The sequence below is a fragment of the Nerophis ophidion genome, linkage group LG18, assembly GCF_033978795.1.
Source record: "Nerophis ophidion isolate RoL-2023_Sa linkage group LG18, RoL_Noph_v1.0, whole genome shotgun sequence".
NCBI lineage: Eukaryota > Metazoa > Chordata > Actinopteri > Syngnathiformes > Syngnathidae > Nerophis > Nerophis ophidion.
Window position 1 is genome coordinate 46,389,979 of NC_084628.1, and position 17,603 is coordinate 46,407,581.

The window sequence follows — 17,603 nt, forward strand, 5'->3', positions numbered from 1 at the left end:
CTCGCTCTTCCCGCATCGCGGCCAGACGCCTGCACGGCTGCAATCAATCGGCAATCAGCACACCTTGGTCTGATGAAGGCAGACGACATAAAGACCAGCGGAGCTGAATATCCAGTGCCGGAACGTAGTTCATTTCTCATTGTGAAGTGAAGTGAAGTATGAAGTGAATTATATTTACATAGCGCTTTTTCTTCAAGTGACTCAAAGCACTTTACATAGTGAAACCCAATATCTAAGTTACAATTAAACCAGTGTGGGTGGCACTGGGAGCAGGTGGGTAAAGTGTCTTGCCCAAGGACACAACAGCATTGACTAGAATGGAGGAAGCGGGGCTCGAACCTGCAACCCTCAAGTTGCTGGCACGGCCGCTCTACCAACCGAGCTATACCGTAGTGGGCATCCCGTCTCTGATGTCCCTCCGCGTACTTGTTCTCTCTGTGCTTTCCCTGTGCCTGTGCCACAGTGTTCCCTCTGTTTCCCGTGATCGAGGTGTGTGCCTCAACTTCCCACTGGATTACGGACTGCTTCCCTTGATCCTCGACCCCTGCTTGGACACGGACCTATCGCCTCTCTCCAGCCCCCGACCGCTCGCTTGCCCACGGACTGCTTTCTTGCTTTGCCCATTTTGTCTGATGAAAGATGTTATTGATTGAAACTTGTATTAGTAGATTGCACAGTACAGTACATATTCCGTACGATTGACCACTAAATGGTAACACCCCAATAAGTTTTTCAACTTGTTTAAGTCGGGGTCCACGTTAATCAATTCGTGGTTGGATTCACCCAACACGCACATACGACAACCCCTGGTAACTATTACATTGTTAATTCTACACATCATCTTGCAACATTCACAGAGAGTAGCATACACACCCCAACTCCTCATTATCATCAGTTTCAATAAACCTATCGAAAATGATCCCTCCCGCTGTGTCGTCACCTTCCCCCGCCGGACGTAGTAATATTAAGTCATTTTCAGTGACTAGTAAATCTATACTGCTATACAAGCTGGACATTGACTATTTTAAAGTATTTTATATGTCTACAAACAAGTCAATAGTATTGGTAGCGGGGGTGTATAAAATAGTCAGGAATTTTCATGGCAAAGGATTCTGGGTATTTGCTGTGTTGCATTTATGTTGTGTTACTGGGAGGATGTCCTCCTGAAATGTGTTTGACAATCTGGTTTGGTGTGGCTTCACAGCGTGGCGCATATTACTAAGAGTGTTAAAATTGTTTATATCACAACCATTAGTGTACTCTTTGTCACCCACTATGCCTTGCAGTCGTGTGCGTGTTGCTGCGGAAACCACACGCAACATGTTGCTGGACTGTCGAGCAGATGGTACACCCGCCCGAATCGAATTAAAATCAATTTTTTCGTCATGTCACCCGCCCGACCCGCAGTTTATCCGCGGACTCCGCGGATGAAACCGCAAACCGCGCATCTCTAATATATATATATATATATACATACACATATATACATACATATATACATATACTGTACATATATACATAAACATACACACATACATAGTGGAACGGCTGCACAATATGTATGAAGACACATAATGAATGAGCTGCTAGCAAGTCGTCAGTCCATGAATTACCATGAATTGATTAACGTGGACCCGACTTAAACAAGTTGAAAAACGTATTGGGGTGTTACCATTTAGTGGTCAATTGTACGGAATATGTACTGTACTGTGCAATCTACTAATAAAAGTATCAATCAATCAATCAATCAAAGTCAAGCGACTAAAAATATATAGCGTCAGCCAAAGAGATCCTCGTTTGTGATCGACATTGAAAGGCATTCATCAACAATGGCGATCACATACTTTTTCACAAGAATCGGCCGATACTGATGAGTGGCCGATCGATTAGCACATCCCTACCTTAAAAACGGTTCATATTCCTAATCACAGCATTTACAGTACATACTGCAGACTTGGAGCCTTCTCTGCAGTAGAATCGCCCCTCACAGATTCCAGAGGGCTTTGCCAGTCCCACACCGGTGCAATACCGACCTCCTCCACAGGGGGAACATTCACCTTCATCTCCGAGAGCAGAACGCGATCCATAGCTCCCCTCAGGACAAGGATGAGCAAAAAAGGAACCCTCGGGACAGTAAAATCCCTAAAAAATTGGTGAAAAGCATTAATGTAGGAGACTGTACACACTTTTACTTTGTAAATAATAATGTGTATTGACACCTGAGGGCAAACTGAAGGTGTGTCAACTCCTGGTTTGTCGCAGTAGTGTCTGGGCGGACATGAAACACACACCGCTCCACTGTGACCTGCTGCGTTGCTCCTGTACTGTCCAACTTGGCAGGGGTAGGAATACGGGTATCCAGTACCAGTTGAGCAATAATGGCCATCAGGACAAAGGCCCGTCTGCAGAAGTAACAATTGGAGAGATGCTGTTATTTCCTTATATCAGACCTGGGCAAAATAAGGTTTGGGGCCGCATGCGCCACACATTCCCAAATAATTGTTTTTAGATCTTTAAAGGCCTACTGAAACCAACTACTACCACGCAGTCTGATAGTTTAAATCAATGATGAAATATTAACATTGCAACACATGCCAATACGGCCTTTTTAGTTTACTAAATTGCAATTTTAAATTTCCCGCGAAGTATCCTGTTGAAAACAACGCGGAATGATGACGAGTGCGTGTGACGTCACTGGTGGTAGCGGACATGTTCTCCCAGCACCGATCACAGCTAAAAGTAGTCTGTTTTTATCGCATAATTACACAGTATTCTGGGCATCTGTGTTTATGAATCTTTTGCAATTTGTTCAATTAATAATGGAGACTACAAAGAAGAAAGATGTAGGTGGAAAGCGGTATGTTTCGGCCGGCTGTAGCAACACAAACACAGCCGGTGCTTCTTTGTTTGTTGTGAAGCTTTAATATGGAACAGAGCGATCAAGCGAACATGGTTCTCTACCACATGTCAACCGGCAGGTTCGGTGAGGAAATTGTGGTAATAAGTCGGCTCTTATCGTAAACCTGAGCGGAGCTTGTGTCGTTCCTCCTGCAGCTGTCAAAGAGGCAGCTGCAACTTTCTTGGCTCCTCCATGACTTCCCTCAGAGACACTGGCAGTCACCATACCCCTCAGACTTTCAGGTATGACTATATAATCTCACTAAAACACTACTAACACAATAAGCAGATAAGGGATTTTCCAGAATTATCCTAGTAAATGTGTCTAATAACATCTGAATCGCTCCCACTGCCCTCGTCTTTTTTTTCTTTCTTCTAGTCCTTCACTCTTACTATCCTCATCCACGAATCTTTCAATCTCGCTCAAATTAAGGGGGAAATTGTCGCTTTCTCGGTCCGAATCGCTCTAGCTGATGGTGGCTGATTATAAACAATGTTCAGATGTGAGGAGCTCCACAACCCGTGACGTCACGCGCACATCGTCTGCTACTTCCACTAAAGGCAAGGCTTTTTTATTAGCGACCAAAAGTTGCGAACTTTATCGCGGATGTTCTCTACTAAATCCTTTCAGCAAAAATATGGCAATATGGCGAAATGATCAAGTATGACACATAGAATGGACCTGCTATCCCCGTTTAAATAAGAAAATCTCATTTCAGTAGGCCTTTAAGATCGAAACTGTAATTGCCATTATGATGTGCAGTGATGTTGTCAAATTGCAATGAGTCTTGAACTATACAAAGCATTTCAATGGTTGGATTCTGCACTTTTGCATGATATACTAGTAACTATGGTAATCTAATTAGTTACTATGGTGATTTAAGTCACAGCAGTTCAGACGAGGCACCAAGTAGTGTGGGTGGGGTTTGTTCTAACAGATTGTTTCCAGAGCGACCAGCCTGAAATGCTGGTGTCAGGGACAGACGCGGAAGGAGATTTTTGCAAGAACGTTCTAAAGCTTAGTGATGTAGCAGATGTATCAGATTGTAGGTCGGGGGTTTTTATACCCTTCCTGTTCATATTTCGCTGTGTTAGTTGCATTTTTGTTGCATTTTGCGTGATCGTAAAAAAAAAAATATATATATATATATATATATATATATATATATATATATATATATATAAAATGAGTTTTCCTTGCCCTTATGTGGGCCTACCGAGGATGTCGTAGTGGTTTGTGCAGCCCTTTGAGACACTAGTGATTTAGGGCTATATAAGTAAACATTGATTGATTGATGATGATATACATGTATACATACATATATATATATATATATATATATATATATATATATATATATATATATATATATATATATATATATATATATATATATATATATACACACACATAAACAGATTGATAGAAATACCGGGCCCCACAAACACATTTTTAAAAATTTGGCCCCCCCGAGTTAAAATAATTGCCCATGCCTGCCTTGTACAACATATAGCAATGTATATAATATTTTCAAGTACATGAAAACATCTCTTCGTTCTTTCATTTAATAATTAAAAGCCATGATATGCCAACATTCCCCATAAACTGTCTTGTGTGTGTAATTCCTTACAGGGATGGTGATAGGGTGCTCTTCGGGATGTTTCGAGTAACAGTACTTCCCCTCAGGACAAGGCACACACTCACTGACATCGCTTAGGCCAGGATATTCACTGTAGGTACCATTCGGGCAGGGAACAGGGTTGGGATCCTGTAGGGGAACATGTTAAGAGTTCACATGGCAGCCATTATAGGACTGTGTCAGGTTTAAAGACTGATGACATTGATTAAACAGATAAAGAAGCAAGGAATCAAACAGAGACAGAATTAAATTTGGCTCAATGAGGAGAGCGCGTACACCCGTACCCTTGTACAGTGATCCACCACGCTTTGACGAAAGATTGTACCCCTCCTCTTTTATATGGACTTTCCCTGATTACATGGCAACAGCTGTTTCTAAAGGGACAGGGGTCATAAATCGCCCTCGCCTTTGGTTACAAAACAGTTCTAAGAAAAGGTCATTTCAAAGAAAAGGTGGTAAACAGCAGTTGTGGGTTAAGCCCTGTCTCGTCTCCGCTTTGTAGATCTCGGGTCAAGACAAAATTTTCCTGTGGATTACAATACATCAAAGAAACCGACACCCTCATGTCTCTCCCCATCCTACACAGTGGAGTTCTACAAGCCTTTTTATTGGTAAGATCAAAGACAGGTTTTGTCCTCTCGCTGGGAACTCATGGCAACACAAAGTTTTGTGATAACTCCGATACAATTATTCTGAAAGACTGTTTACTCTATTGCAAGGAGAGTGTGATCTGGTGTCGGGATCCCCTACTTATATATCTTGTATTTTAAATCAAACCGATCGTAAAATACCTTCTTAGTATGCAAGGTATATTAGTAGGTAGCCATCTTAAATGCTGAGATTAATATAATAGTACAATACATGTTTTTATTCATACCCTGAAAGGGACAAGCAGTAGAAAAAGGATGAATGAATGGGTTTTGTTTCAAGCCTGCAATGTACAGTGAGTAGGGTGGTCATGTCACTGCCATTTATAAACTAATGTTAGATGGAAACTAGCTGATTAGTTATCACCTGGTGCAGGCCATACCTGTCTTTAAGCTAATATGTCTCTGTGCTTTGTCCCTTAAAATAAAGACGAAACCAAACTGTGTTTAAATTTGGGGAAAAATTGCAAATGGAATATAAAAACATTTTTTATAATGTTTTCATAAAAAAAAAAGAAGTCTACTCAATTAAAAATTCCACTACCACCTGCAGTACCTCTGCGGCCCCCTGTTGAAAGCTTTGCTCTATAGCAGGGGTCACCAACCTTTTTGAAACCAAGAGCTACTTCTGGGGTACTGATTAATGCAAAGGGCTACCAGTTTGATACACACTTAAATAAATTGCCAGAAATAGACAATTTGCTCAATTTACCTTTAATAAATAAATCTATACATATAAAAAACGGGTATTTCTGTCTGTCATTCCGTCGTACATTTGTTTTCGTTTTATGGAAGGTTTTTTGTAGAAAATAAATGATGAAAAAAACACTTAATTGAACGGTATAAAAGAGGAGAAAACAGGGAAAAAATGACAATTAAATTTAGAAACATAGTTTATCTTCAATTTCGACTCTTTGAAATTCAAAATTCAACCGAAAAAAAGAAGAGAAAAACTAGCTAATTCGAATTTTTGGGAAAAAAAACAAAAAAAGAATTTATGGAACATCATTATTAATTTTTCCTGATCAAGATTAGTTTTAGAATTTTGATGACATGTTTTAAATAGGTTAAAATCCAATCTGCGCTTTGTTAGAATATATAACAAATTGAACCAAACTATATGTCTAACAAGACAAATCATTATTTCTTTTAGATTTTCCGGAACAAAAATTTTAAAAGAAATTCAAAAGACTTTGATATAAGATTTAAATTTGATTTGACATATTTTCTAAATTTGCCAGAATAATTTTTTAGAATTTTAATCATAATAAGTTTGAATAAATATTTCACAAATATTCTTTGTCGAAAAAACAGAAGCTAAAATGAAGAATTAAATTAAGATGTATTTATTATTCTTTACAATAAAAAAAAAATATTTGAACATTGGTTTTAAATTGTCAGGAAAAAAAGAGGAAGGAATTTAAAAGGTAAATAGGTATATGTGTTTAAAAATCCTAAAACCATTTTTAAGGTTGTATTTTTTCCTCTAAAGTTGTCTTTCTGAAAGTTATAAGAAGCAAAGTAAACAAATAATCGAATTTATTTAAACAAGTGAAGACCAAGTCTTTAAAATATTTTCTTGGATTTTCAAATTCTATTTGAGTTTTGTCTCTCTTAGAATTAAAAATGTCGAGCAAAGCGAGACCAGCTTGCTAGTAAATAAGTAAAATTTAAAAATAGAGGCAGCTCACTGGTAAGTGCTGCTATTTGAGCTATTTTTTAGAACAGGCCAGCGGGCGACTCATCTGGTCCTTACGGGCTACCTGGTGCCCGCGGGCACCGCGTTGGTGACCCCTGCTCTATAGTATAGAGAGCGCATACCATTTGTCTTCATAAATATGCAGACTATATGCTTATCATCCGAACGCCCAAAATAGTAGTAGTAGGAGGAGGAGGAGGATATATAATATAATCATTTGACACTCATAAAGTGATTCATCAAGCATAAAACTATTCTGCGGCTGCTGCTTAGCGTCTGGAATAAGGATGCAAACTTGCCCAGTTGGGCACAAACAAACTCTTCCATGATGATGTCCAAAATCTATTTATGTCAGAAAAAAATATCAGACAAATCATCTGTCCAACAATTTCATCTTTGAACAGATGAATGACTTTAGGGGTGACTTGAAGAAAAAACAAACACCAAATCAATTAATATATCTCCTATATGAAAAACTGCTTGCAACATGCATTTTCTTGCCCCTGGATCATTTCAGTATACCATCGCAGTTATTGTGTTGTGCTGTCTTCCAGACGCACCTTCGACAAGCATAAAATATGTTCCTTTATCCAAATTGCAATTACTATATATATTGCTGAAAGGGTGTGTCAGAATAATTGCACCCAAGTTGGTGTACCCCGCCTTCCAGCGCCCCCCCCCCGCAACTCCTAAAGAGAGTAAGCGGTAGAAAATGGATGGATGGATGGATATCACAAAACTTTGTGTTACATTGAGTTCAGCTCGCCCTGCAAAAGGACAAAAGCTGTCTTTGACCCTACCAGCAAAAGACTTGTAAAACTCCACTGTGTAGGATGGGGAGCGACATGAGGGCATCTGTTTCTTTGATGTATTGTAATCCACAGAAGAATGTTTGTCTTAACCCGAGATCTACAAAGCGGAGAGAAAGCAGGACCGACCCAAGCTCCAGGCACCTCTTCTTTGAACTCTTTTACGACCTTTTCTTTCAACTATTTATAACCTTTTCTTTGAGCCGAACTTTTCCTTTAACTGTTTTGTAAACGAAGGCGATGGCTGTTGCCATGTAATCAGGGAAAGTCCAAATAAAAGAGGTGGAGTACAATATTTCGTCAGAGCGTGGTGACACTGGACAAGGGTACAGGTGTACGCGTTTCTCCTCACTGAGCCAAATTCAATTCTGTCTCTGTTTGATTCTTTGATTCTTGTCTTGTTTAATAGATGTCATCAGTGTTTGAACCTGACAGTGTGCTACAGATTATAGATGTGTGCTGCATATTCAACAATACAGGTTGAAGAGCTTGAAAACATGAATAGGGATGGAAATGAGTTTTTTCTCATAGTGACAACCGGTCTACGTGCAAAAACCTTATTTAAGTGGGACAGTCTGCACAACTTTTGAACTTGCTATAAACTGCGCAAAAAGTCTTAGTTGAACAACACGGCAATGGATAGTTCCTGCAATTAAAATTTTGCACACGCTATTTAGCACTTGTTATTTGGGATCTTAGTAAATCAGGAGCTAGGTGTCATTGTCTAACTCACGATGCCTCCTCCACGGCAGTAGAAGCCACGGGGACAGAGGGTGGCCGAGCGACGAGGGTCTCGAGCCAAGCCCTGGGCGCAGAGGAAGCCCGGGGGACACACCATGACGCTCAGCATGACTTCCTCACTTGTGGTCTCGTTGCTGCAGAAGTGGCCCGGCAGGCACGGGGAACACTTCGCAGACCCTTCGTCCTACACGGGTTGGAGAATAAGATGCTTGGAGTTATCAGCCAGTATGGGGGAGAAAAACCCAAAGAGATGCAAAAGTATGAAAATAAATAATAGAAGGATTAAGATTCGACAACTGGAGCAAAAAAAGGAATTGTGATAAAACTTTAACTGCTACTCTCCCTTGACATCTTCAGATAGGTGACTAATATAAGACACATCACTGTGGGAGGAGGATCTAAAAATAAGCCTGAGCTGAGACTACAAACACCCGCTGTCTCAGTCGACCAGTCACAATAGGTAGACTTACGGAGTAGCTGCCGGCTCCACACGCTCTTGGGTTGACAGTGGCTGAGTGGGCACAAAAATAGCCCGCCGGGCAAGCGGAGCAGTCCTCCACTCGCTGACCTCCTTTCAGACGGCGGAACGTTGCGCTAGATAGGACAGGGGTTTGTAAACACAGAGTTTGCGCCTTCTCTCTACTACTTAATCAGTACTTACGGTGGGCAAGGGCCAGGTTTGGAGGTGCCTTCAGGACAGAATGAGCCTTCAGGGCAAGGCAGGCAGTCTTCTTTCTGCCTGTTGCCCATGTGGAGGCTGTACATGCCTGCAGGGCAAGGAAACTGGGTGCCATATGCCGTCCCTGAGGACGCAGCATTAACTTTAAGTTATATGCGTTTGAATGACTCATAAATCCACTTTCCAGTAGAAGAACTATTGATTTGAATCCCTCAGACTCCAGCAGTTGACTATGAAATTCAAAGTTCCTACAGCTTTGACATATTATTGTGTTGACCCAACTATCAGATTACTTTTTATGTCTTTTTTTTTTTTTTAGAGTGGTTAGTTTGTTTTGAGCTTTCTCCAAAAACATGCATTCGAGACTCTAAATCAGGGGTCTCAAACTCAATGTACCTGCGGGCCACTGGATGCAGAGTCTGGGTGAGGCTGGGCCGCAAGAAAATATTTATTTAAAAAAATGTTGCATACTCCTCGGCATGTCTAGATGTACAGTGGGGCAAAAAAGTATTTAGTCAGCCATCGATTGTGCAAGTTCTCCCACTTAAAATGATGACAAAGGTCTGTAATTTTCATCATAGGTACACTTCAACTGTGAGAGACAAAATGTGAAAAAAAAAAATCCAGGAATTCCCATTGTAGGAATGTTAAAGAATTTATTTGTAAATTATGGTGGAAAATAAGTATTTGGTCAACCATTCAAAGCTCTCACTGATGGAAGGAGGTTCTGGCTCAAAATCTCACGATACATTGCCCCATTCATTCTTTCCTTAAAGGGGAACATGATCACAATTTCAAAAGGGTTAAAAACAATAAAAATCCGTTCCCAGTGGCTTGTTGTATTTTTTGAAATTTTTTTCAAAATTTTACCGGTCCCGGAATATCCCTAAATAAAGATTTTAAGTGCCTTATTTTCTCTATCTTCGAAACCACTATCCATTTCCCTGTGACGTCATACAGGGCTGCCAATACAAACAACATGGCGGTTACCACAGCAAGATATTGCGACATTAGCTCGGATTCAGACTCAGATTTCAGCGGCTTAAACGATTCAACAGATTAAGCATGTATTGAAACAGATGGTCGGAGTATGGAGGCAGATAGCGAAAAACGAAATTGAAGAAGAAATTGAAGCTATTGAGCGAATAACTATTGATGCTATTCGGCCATAGCGTGGGTGTACCTAATGAAGTGGCCCATAGCATGGCTGCCTTATTAGCATCGCCGGTAAAATGTGCGGACCAAACGATCAGGATTTTCGCATCTTGTGACACTGGAGCAACTTAAATCCGTCGATTGCTAAGTGTTTGTTTCGCATTAAATGTGGGTATTTAGTTTCAAATGTACATACAGCTAGCGTAAATAGCATGTTAGCATCGATTATCGTAGTATGTTAGCATCGATTAGCCGGCAGTCATGTTGTGACCTAATATGTCTGATTAGCACATAAGTCAACAACATCAACAAAACTCACCTTTGTGATTTCGTTGACTTAATGGTTGCAAATGCATCTGCAGGTTATCCATACATCTCTGTGCCATGTCTGTCTTAGCATCGCCGGTCAAATGTGAAGACACTTTGGTACATTCAATGGGGGTCTGGCGGCAAATTTCTTGTCAGTGGTGCAACTTGAATCCCTCCCTGTTAGTGTTGTTACACCCTCCGACAACACACCCACCAGGCATGATGTCTCCAAGGTTCCAAAAAATAGTCGAAAAAACGGAAAATAACAGAGCTGAGACCCGGTGTTTGTAATGTGAAAATGAAAATGGCGGGTGTGTTACCTCGGTGACGTCACGTTCTGACGTCATCGCTAAAAGACCGATAAACAGAAAGGCGTTTAATCTGCCAAAATTCACCCATTTAGAGTTCGGAAATCGGTTAAAAAAATACATGGTATTTTTTCTGCGACATCAAGGTATATATTGACACTTGCATAGCTTTGGTGATAATGTTCCCCTTTAACACGGATCAATCGTCCTGTCCTCTTAGCAGAAAATCAGCCCCAAAGCATGATGTTTCCACCCCCATGCTCCACAGTAGGCATGGTGTTCTTGGGATGCAACTCAGTATTCTTCTTCCTCCAAACACCACGAGTTGAGTTTATACCAAAAAGTTCTATTTTGGTTTCATCTGACCACATGACATTCTCCTCTGCTGTATCATCCATGTATCCATTTTGGTATAAAGTCAACTCGTCGTGTTTGGAGGAAGAAGAATACTGAGTTGCATCCCAAGAACACCACACCTACTGTGAAGCATGGGGGTGGAAACATCATGCTTTGGGGCTGTTTTTCTGCTAAGGGGACAGGACGATTGATCCGTGTTAAGGAAAGAATGAATGGGGCCATGTATCGTGAGATTTTGAGCCAAAACCTCCTTCCATCAGTGAGAGCTTTGAATGGTTGACCAAATACTTATTTTCCACCATAATTTACAAATAAATTCTTTAAAATTCCTACAAAGTGAATTCCGGGATTTTTTTTCACATTCTGTCTCTCACAGTTGAAGTGTACCTATGATGAAAATTACAGACCTCTGTCGTCATTTGAAGTGGGAGAACTTGCACAATCGCTGGCTAACTGTATACTTTTTTTGCCCCACTGTATATTGTAGGAACCAGAATATTAATAACAGAAGGAAACAACCCTTTTGTGTGAATGAGTGAGAATGAGGGTGGGTTTTTAGGTTTGGTTACTAACTGTAAGTGTATCTTGTGTTTTTTATGTTGATTAAATAAAAATAAAAATAAATTGAATAATGTCTTCTTCTCCCTTGTTTTTTGCTAAATTGCTAACAACCTTTGAGACACTTTTTCCAGCAGGTCACTGGTGTGTGTGTGATTGGAAGAAAAGCTCTGCCTCACTTGTAGAAAAATTTCACGGCGCTGCTTGTTTGTTTGCATGTACAAAGACTTGTTTTTAGGCCTTACAGTACGCTGAGGTCAGTACGATTTTCCACTTCTGCGTGTACCTTCAGGACAGTAGTGTCCGGAGCTGCATCGTCCCGAAGGCGATCCTGACCCGACCAAACAATACCAGCCCGGTGGGCACGGCTGGCATTCGCTTTCACTTTCTAATCCACTTTGACTGCTCCAAGTCCCCTCTGGACATTTGTATTGGGTGGGGAATTTGGTGCCAGGTGGACAATAATGTCCAACAGAACAGGAGAGTGGGGGTCTTTGGATGCCACCTGTTCCTAAAAAACAACAATATTTATTATTGTAGATTTGAAACGTGTTATTTATTTCGATAACACAAAAATAATATACCGTATTTCCTTGAATTGCCGCCGGGTATATAGTATGCGAATGCCTACAATTACTGCCGGGTCAAACTCGTTTCGCAAAATAATTAGCGCATGCTTAGCATTACCGTCAGCTCAGGATTAACGCTGGGTCAAATTTGTTTGGCAAAATATTATTTTTATTAGCGCATTTCTAGAATTTCCGCCGGGTCAAACTCGTTTTGCAAAATAATTAGCATATGCCTAGGATTTCCGCCGGGTCAAACGCGTCACGTCACTAGTGACACTTCACCTGTCGTCATTTTCAAAATGGAGGAGGCTGATTTCAATCATTTGAAATCACATAAAGGGAAGAAGATTAAGAGCTGTTCAGTAGGATTTAAGGTCCAAGCTATTGAATATGCTAAAAAGAACATTAAGCAGCTACGTTTTATTAATATACCATAGCTGCGTGTGTCAAATATGAGTCATTAAATGACTCCTGCCTCCTGGTGGTGGAAGGCGCTAGTGATCCTTCTTGCGACTACTCGGCTGCAGAAGAAGTGACAACAAGCAGCAAGAGTGAGCAGCGTGTGTTTATTTTTTCCTCTCGCTTGCACTTTTAACATGGAGGATTACGTATCTAAAATAAAACAGTTTTCTAAACTGGACTTTCAATCGAAGCAGGAGGTAATAAAGGAATATCTCCATCGAGACAGAAAGACTTTTAAAACTGAAGAAAGATAAGGAAGACTTTTATGAACAAGTTACCGATGCTTTTGATCAGAAGGAGCTGTGCATGGACTTTATTTAGAAGTAAAGGTAAGACCATAACAACATTTTTTTTATTAAATGTGCTTTTCATGATGGTATCCTTATATCACACTTAATTTTTTAAGCGCAGGCCTAAATTTACCGCATGCCTTTGGTAAGCGCCGGAGTGAGAAGAGGTTTTGAAATAATTAGCGCCCCGGCGGCAAATCAAGGAAATACGGTACAAATACAGTATGTGACAACCTCGAAGACAAGCATATCTGGCCGGGCACTGCTGACACTGGGAACGATCCGTGGTGTCCGTGCGGTCGCTCAGTGTCCCCGGCGGGCAAGCATTGGCCGGGGCATTGGGTTTAGAAGAACCAGGCGGACACACAAACCTGTATTGTTCACAAACATATCCACACACAGTAAACGTTTCACAATTTCAAGAGAGACAATGTGCTGTATTGCAAAGTCCGCTTTGACAAAAAATAAAAACACTCAATTTTGCAAGGAAAATGTACAGGTGTAAAGTGGTGTTAGAATAATTATGTATATATTATTATCACACTAACTTTAGTATGATTAAAGTCTGTTGCTTTAGATATTAGCTATTGTGATCAAGTTAGACTTTTTATAATCCATGCAAGGACAAAACTTCTTGTCGGAGGGGTGGCCTCTGCCACAGATGTTATCTTTGTTTTAGCCCGCTAACAGCCAAGGACTTCAAGGACCTCAACGAAGATAAGATGACGGCACGCAGACGAAGCAGAGACTTCAAGGACCTCAAAGAAGATAAGATGACAACACGCAGACGAAGCGGGGACAAGGCAAAATCACAAGGCCCCCAGCCAATTCTGTCACGTACTGTGCATCCTGGACCTGCTTTGCATAATATATGTGACCACTCCTTTTAGATGCGGCCTCAGTGATGTTGACTATGGAACTCTGATTAAAAAGAGGCACGCGGGAGCTGAACCTTAGAGCGTAGGGCGAGACTGTGACTAAGTGTTCAGCACCATGTGTTCTCCCCATGAGCTAAATTGAACTTTGTCTCTGCATGATTACTTGCTTCTTGTCTGTTTAATAGATGTCATCAGTGTTTGAACCTGACAAGTGGACAACCGGTGTTTATCCAACTGTACAGACGACGGTGTCTCAACTTAAGAGTGTTTTGAGCTAACAGCTGGCTCTTGTTTTGAGTTGCAAGCAAATACCTGAGAAACAAGCATCCCTGTCATTAGTTGGCTTTACAGATATCACAGTGAATCACATAAAAACAGTCCAAACATCTGGTCTTACTCGCTAGTATTAGCATATAGCTAGAGATGGGCACAGCTTTGTTTTCCAACCATGGGCAGGAAGGACAGTGCTGACCGGTTTTGGGACTAACATGTTACTTTGTGACGCGTTACTGTAACGCCGATATTTTCGGCGGTAAATAGTGGTCTAACGCGTTATTTTTTATACTCAGTAACTTAGTTACCATTATTACATGATGCGTTATTGCGTTATTTTACGTAAATTTTTATATAGTATCGGCTAGAAACTGCGAAGATCTGAGTGCGTTTTATTGGAGAGCTGTGGTGTCGTCCTTGTGATTCTTCCTGTGTCACAAGAGCCGCGCTGTGTGTGGGGCGGGGAGGGGCGTGTCTGTGTTTACTAACAAAAAAAAATAACTTAGATTTATATCGCGCTTTTCTAAACACTCAAAGCGCTCACAGAGAAGTAGGACTCAACATACATTCACACCTAGTGGTGGTAAGCTAAGACAACATAGCGGAGCCTAAGCAGAGTTCCTTAACATGGAGATATTCTCACTACTTTTCTTTTGTCGAGCACAAAGAAAAGAACATTTTAGTTAAATGTAGGTTGTGTCTTGGATCAAACATCCTACCTACTGCCCAAAACAGCAATTCAAATCTGCTGAAACAGCTACAAAAGCAACATGCTTCGACGAAGCTAGTAAACAGTGACACAGACTCTGATGCCACTTCACCTCCACCTCCACCACCACCTAAGGATTTTTACGGAGGGAATGCAAGCCACGACAACATTGATAGAGCCATTGCAGCGTATGTGCTAGAAGACATGCAGGCTATTTCTACAGTGGGGTCGCCCGCTTTCAGGCGGCTAGTTAGAGTGATATCGGGTATCAAACAGCAAACGGTAAGGAGAACATGTTCCAAGTACCTGAACAGTGAGTACATAAACATGGAAAGTAAGCTAAAGAAGACACTCCAAACTCTGCCTCTGCTCATCATTCAGTACTGAAGGTATACACACAATGTCAATTCTCTTAGATACTGTTTAATTCTAGACTTCTTGAGTGTTTGATTAGCACTTCCCTCTAAATGTATAGACTATAAAGTTCTCAAACATAAAGAAGTATCCTAGTGGTCCAGGCCAATCATTCCTTTTCTCTAAACTAAAACTTGGGAAATAGGTAGAGTGTGCTGGAATTCAGTACAGTTTTGATCTCCTGAAGACATGATTTTATTTCACAATTCCTTGCAAGAAAAAAAAGAAATAAATCATCAAAAACAGCAAGGAATTTGAGCGTAGTCTGCACCATACTAAAGCATGACGAATCTAACGCCAGCTAAGAATGTTAAAATATATCCAAACGGCAGACATTTAATCATGACAATATGAAAAAGCTGATGATAATGTGTTTGACGGAGAAGCAGCTGGAAGGAGATGCTGTCACGCCAAATTTCTTCCCCCGACAAACACCCCCCCCCCCATTTACTTCCGGGGTCATGTGTCCTCTTACGTCAGGAATATCCTCAAGTTAATGTGTCCGATTAATACAGACGCTTTGTTAACGCTATATTATTAAAAAAAAAAACAGACGTTTCGTTAACGTTATAATATAAAAATATAAAAAAGCGTTCCCCCCATTTACTTCCGGGGTCACGTTTCCTCTTACGTCATACCATTGCTTGTGTTTGTAAATTGCTTTTTACATTTATTTACTTAAATAGTCCTAAATCACTAGTGTCTCAAAGGGGTGCACAAACCACAACACAAACCACTATGACATCCTCGGTAGGCCCACATAAGGGCAAGGAAAACTCACACCCAGTGGGACGTCTGTGACAATGATGACTATGGTCATCATTTATAGCGTTAACAAAACGTCTGTATTTTTATAATATAGCGTTATATTTTTGTAATATAGCGTTATATTTTCATAATATAGCGTTATATTTTCGTAATATAGCGTTATATTTTCGTAATATAGCGTTATATTTTTGTAATATAGCGTTATATTTTCATAATATAGCGTTATATTTTCGTAATATAGCGTTATATTTTCGTAATATAGCGTTATATTTTCGTAATATAGCGTTATATTTTTGTAATATAGCGTTATATTTTTATAATATAGCGTTAACAAAACGTCTGTATTAATCGGACAAATTAACTTGAGGATATTCTTGACGTAAGAGGAAACGTGACCCCGGAAGTAAATGGGTGGGGGGGGGGGGGGGGGGGGGTGTTTGGCGTGACAATACCATGGGACAGTGGTTCTCAACCTTTTTTTAGTGATGTACCCCCTGTGAAATTTTTTTTTAATTGAAGTACCCCTTAATCAGAGCAAAGCATTTTTGGTAGAAAAAAAGAGATAACGAAGTAAAATACAGCACTATGTCATCAGTTTCTGATTTATTCTATTGTATAACAGAGCAAAATATTGCTCATTTGTAGTGGTCTTTCTTGAAATATTTGGAAAAAATATATAAAAATAACTAAAAACTTGTTGAAAAATAAACGAGTGATTCAATTATAAATAAAGATTTCTATACATAGAAGTAATCATCAACTTAAAGTGCCCTCTTTGGGGATTGTAATAGAGATCCATCTGGATTCATCAACTTCATTCTAAACATTTCTTCACAATAAAATAATATTTTAAACATAAACAATATTTATGGAAAATGTCCACAAAAAATCTAGCTGTCAACAATGAATATTTCATTGTTGTATTTCTTTTCACAGTTTATGAACTTACATTCATATTTTGTTGAAGTATTATTCAATAAATATATTTATAAAGGATTTTTGAATCTCACGTACCCCTTGGCATACCTTCAAGTACCCCCAGGGGTACGCGTACCCCCATTTGAGAACCACTGCCTTAGGAGTCCACTCTATTAGGTAAATTATTTACATTATCATTAAATCATTATTTTTTTCAAACTACTGTAATTGTTCGTAGTACATTTTATTGTACTGTTTTTATACAATATTTCTTATCTAAAAGTTTGTTTTTCATGTTTAATGTTTAAATGGGTCCTTTTTAGGGGACCAGGCACCAATTGATTTTAATGTATTTAAATGGGAAATATTGATATGAGATACAAGTGTTTTGAGTTAGGAGCTCCATCACAGAATCAATTAAGCTCATAGGTTGAGGCGCCGCTCTACTGTATTCAAGTAGTCTCATATATCCCAGTGTTTTGTGACAGAGCAAATTTAAGTTCTGGTTCTGGTCTCGCCAGG

General features: G+C 40.0%; 1 protein-coding gene across 1 annotated transcript in view; it reads right to left on the minus strand.

Annotated features, from left to right (window-relative positions):
* The window catches only part of LOC133537328 (neurogenic locus notch homolog protein 3-like), a 90,249-nt gene that overhangs the window by 34,049 nt on the left and 38,597 nt on the right, over positions 1 to 17,603 (minus strand). The window contains exons 12-19 of the mRNA XM_061878360.1: positions 13,356 to 13,492; positions 12,087 to 12,311; positions 9,096 to 9,237; positions 8,905 to 9,028; positions 8,427 to 8,618; positions 4,530 to 4,667; positions 2,220 to 2,402; positions 1,948 to 2,142 (exon numbers count right to left, since the gene is read on the minus strand). Coding sequence (XP_061734344.1) covers positions 1,948 to 2,142; positions 2,220 to 2,402; positions 4,530 to 4,667; positions 8,427 to 8,618; positions 8,905 to 9,028; positions 9,096 to 9,237; positions 12,087 to 12,311; positions 13,356 to 13,492 — 1,336 coding nt within the window. The remainder of the gene's footprint in view (positions 1 to 1,947; positions 2,143 to 2,219; positions 2,403 to 4,529; positions 4,668 to 8,426; positions 8,619 to 8,904; positions 9,029 to 9,095; positions 9,238 to 12,086; positions 12,312 to 13,355; positions 13,493 to 17,603) is intronic.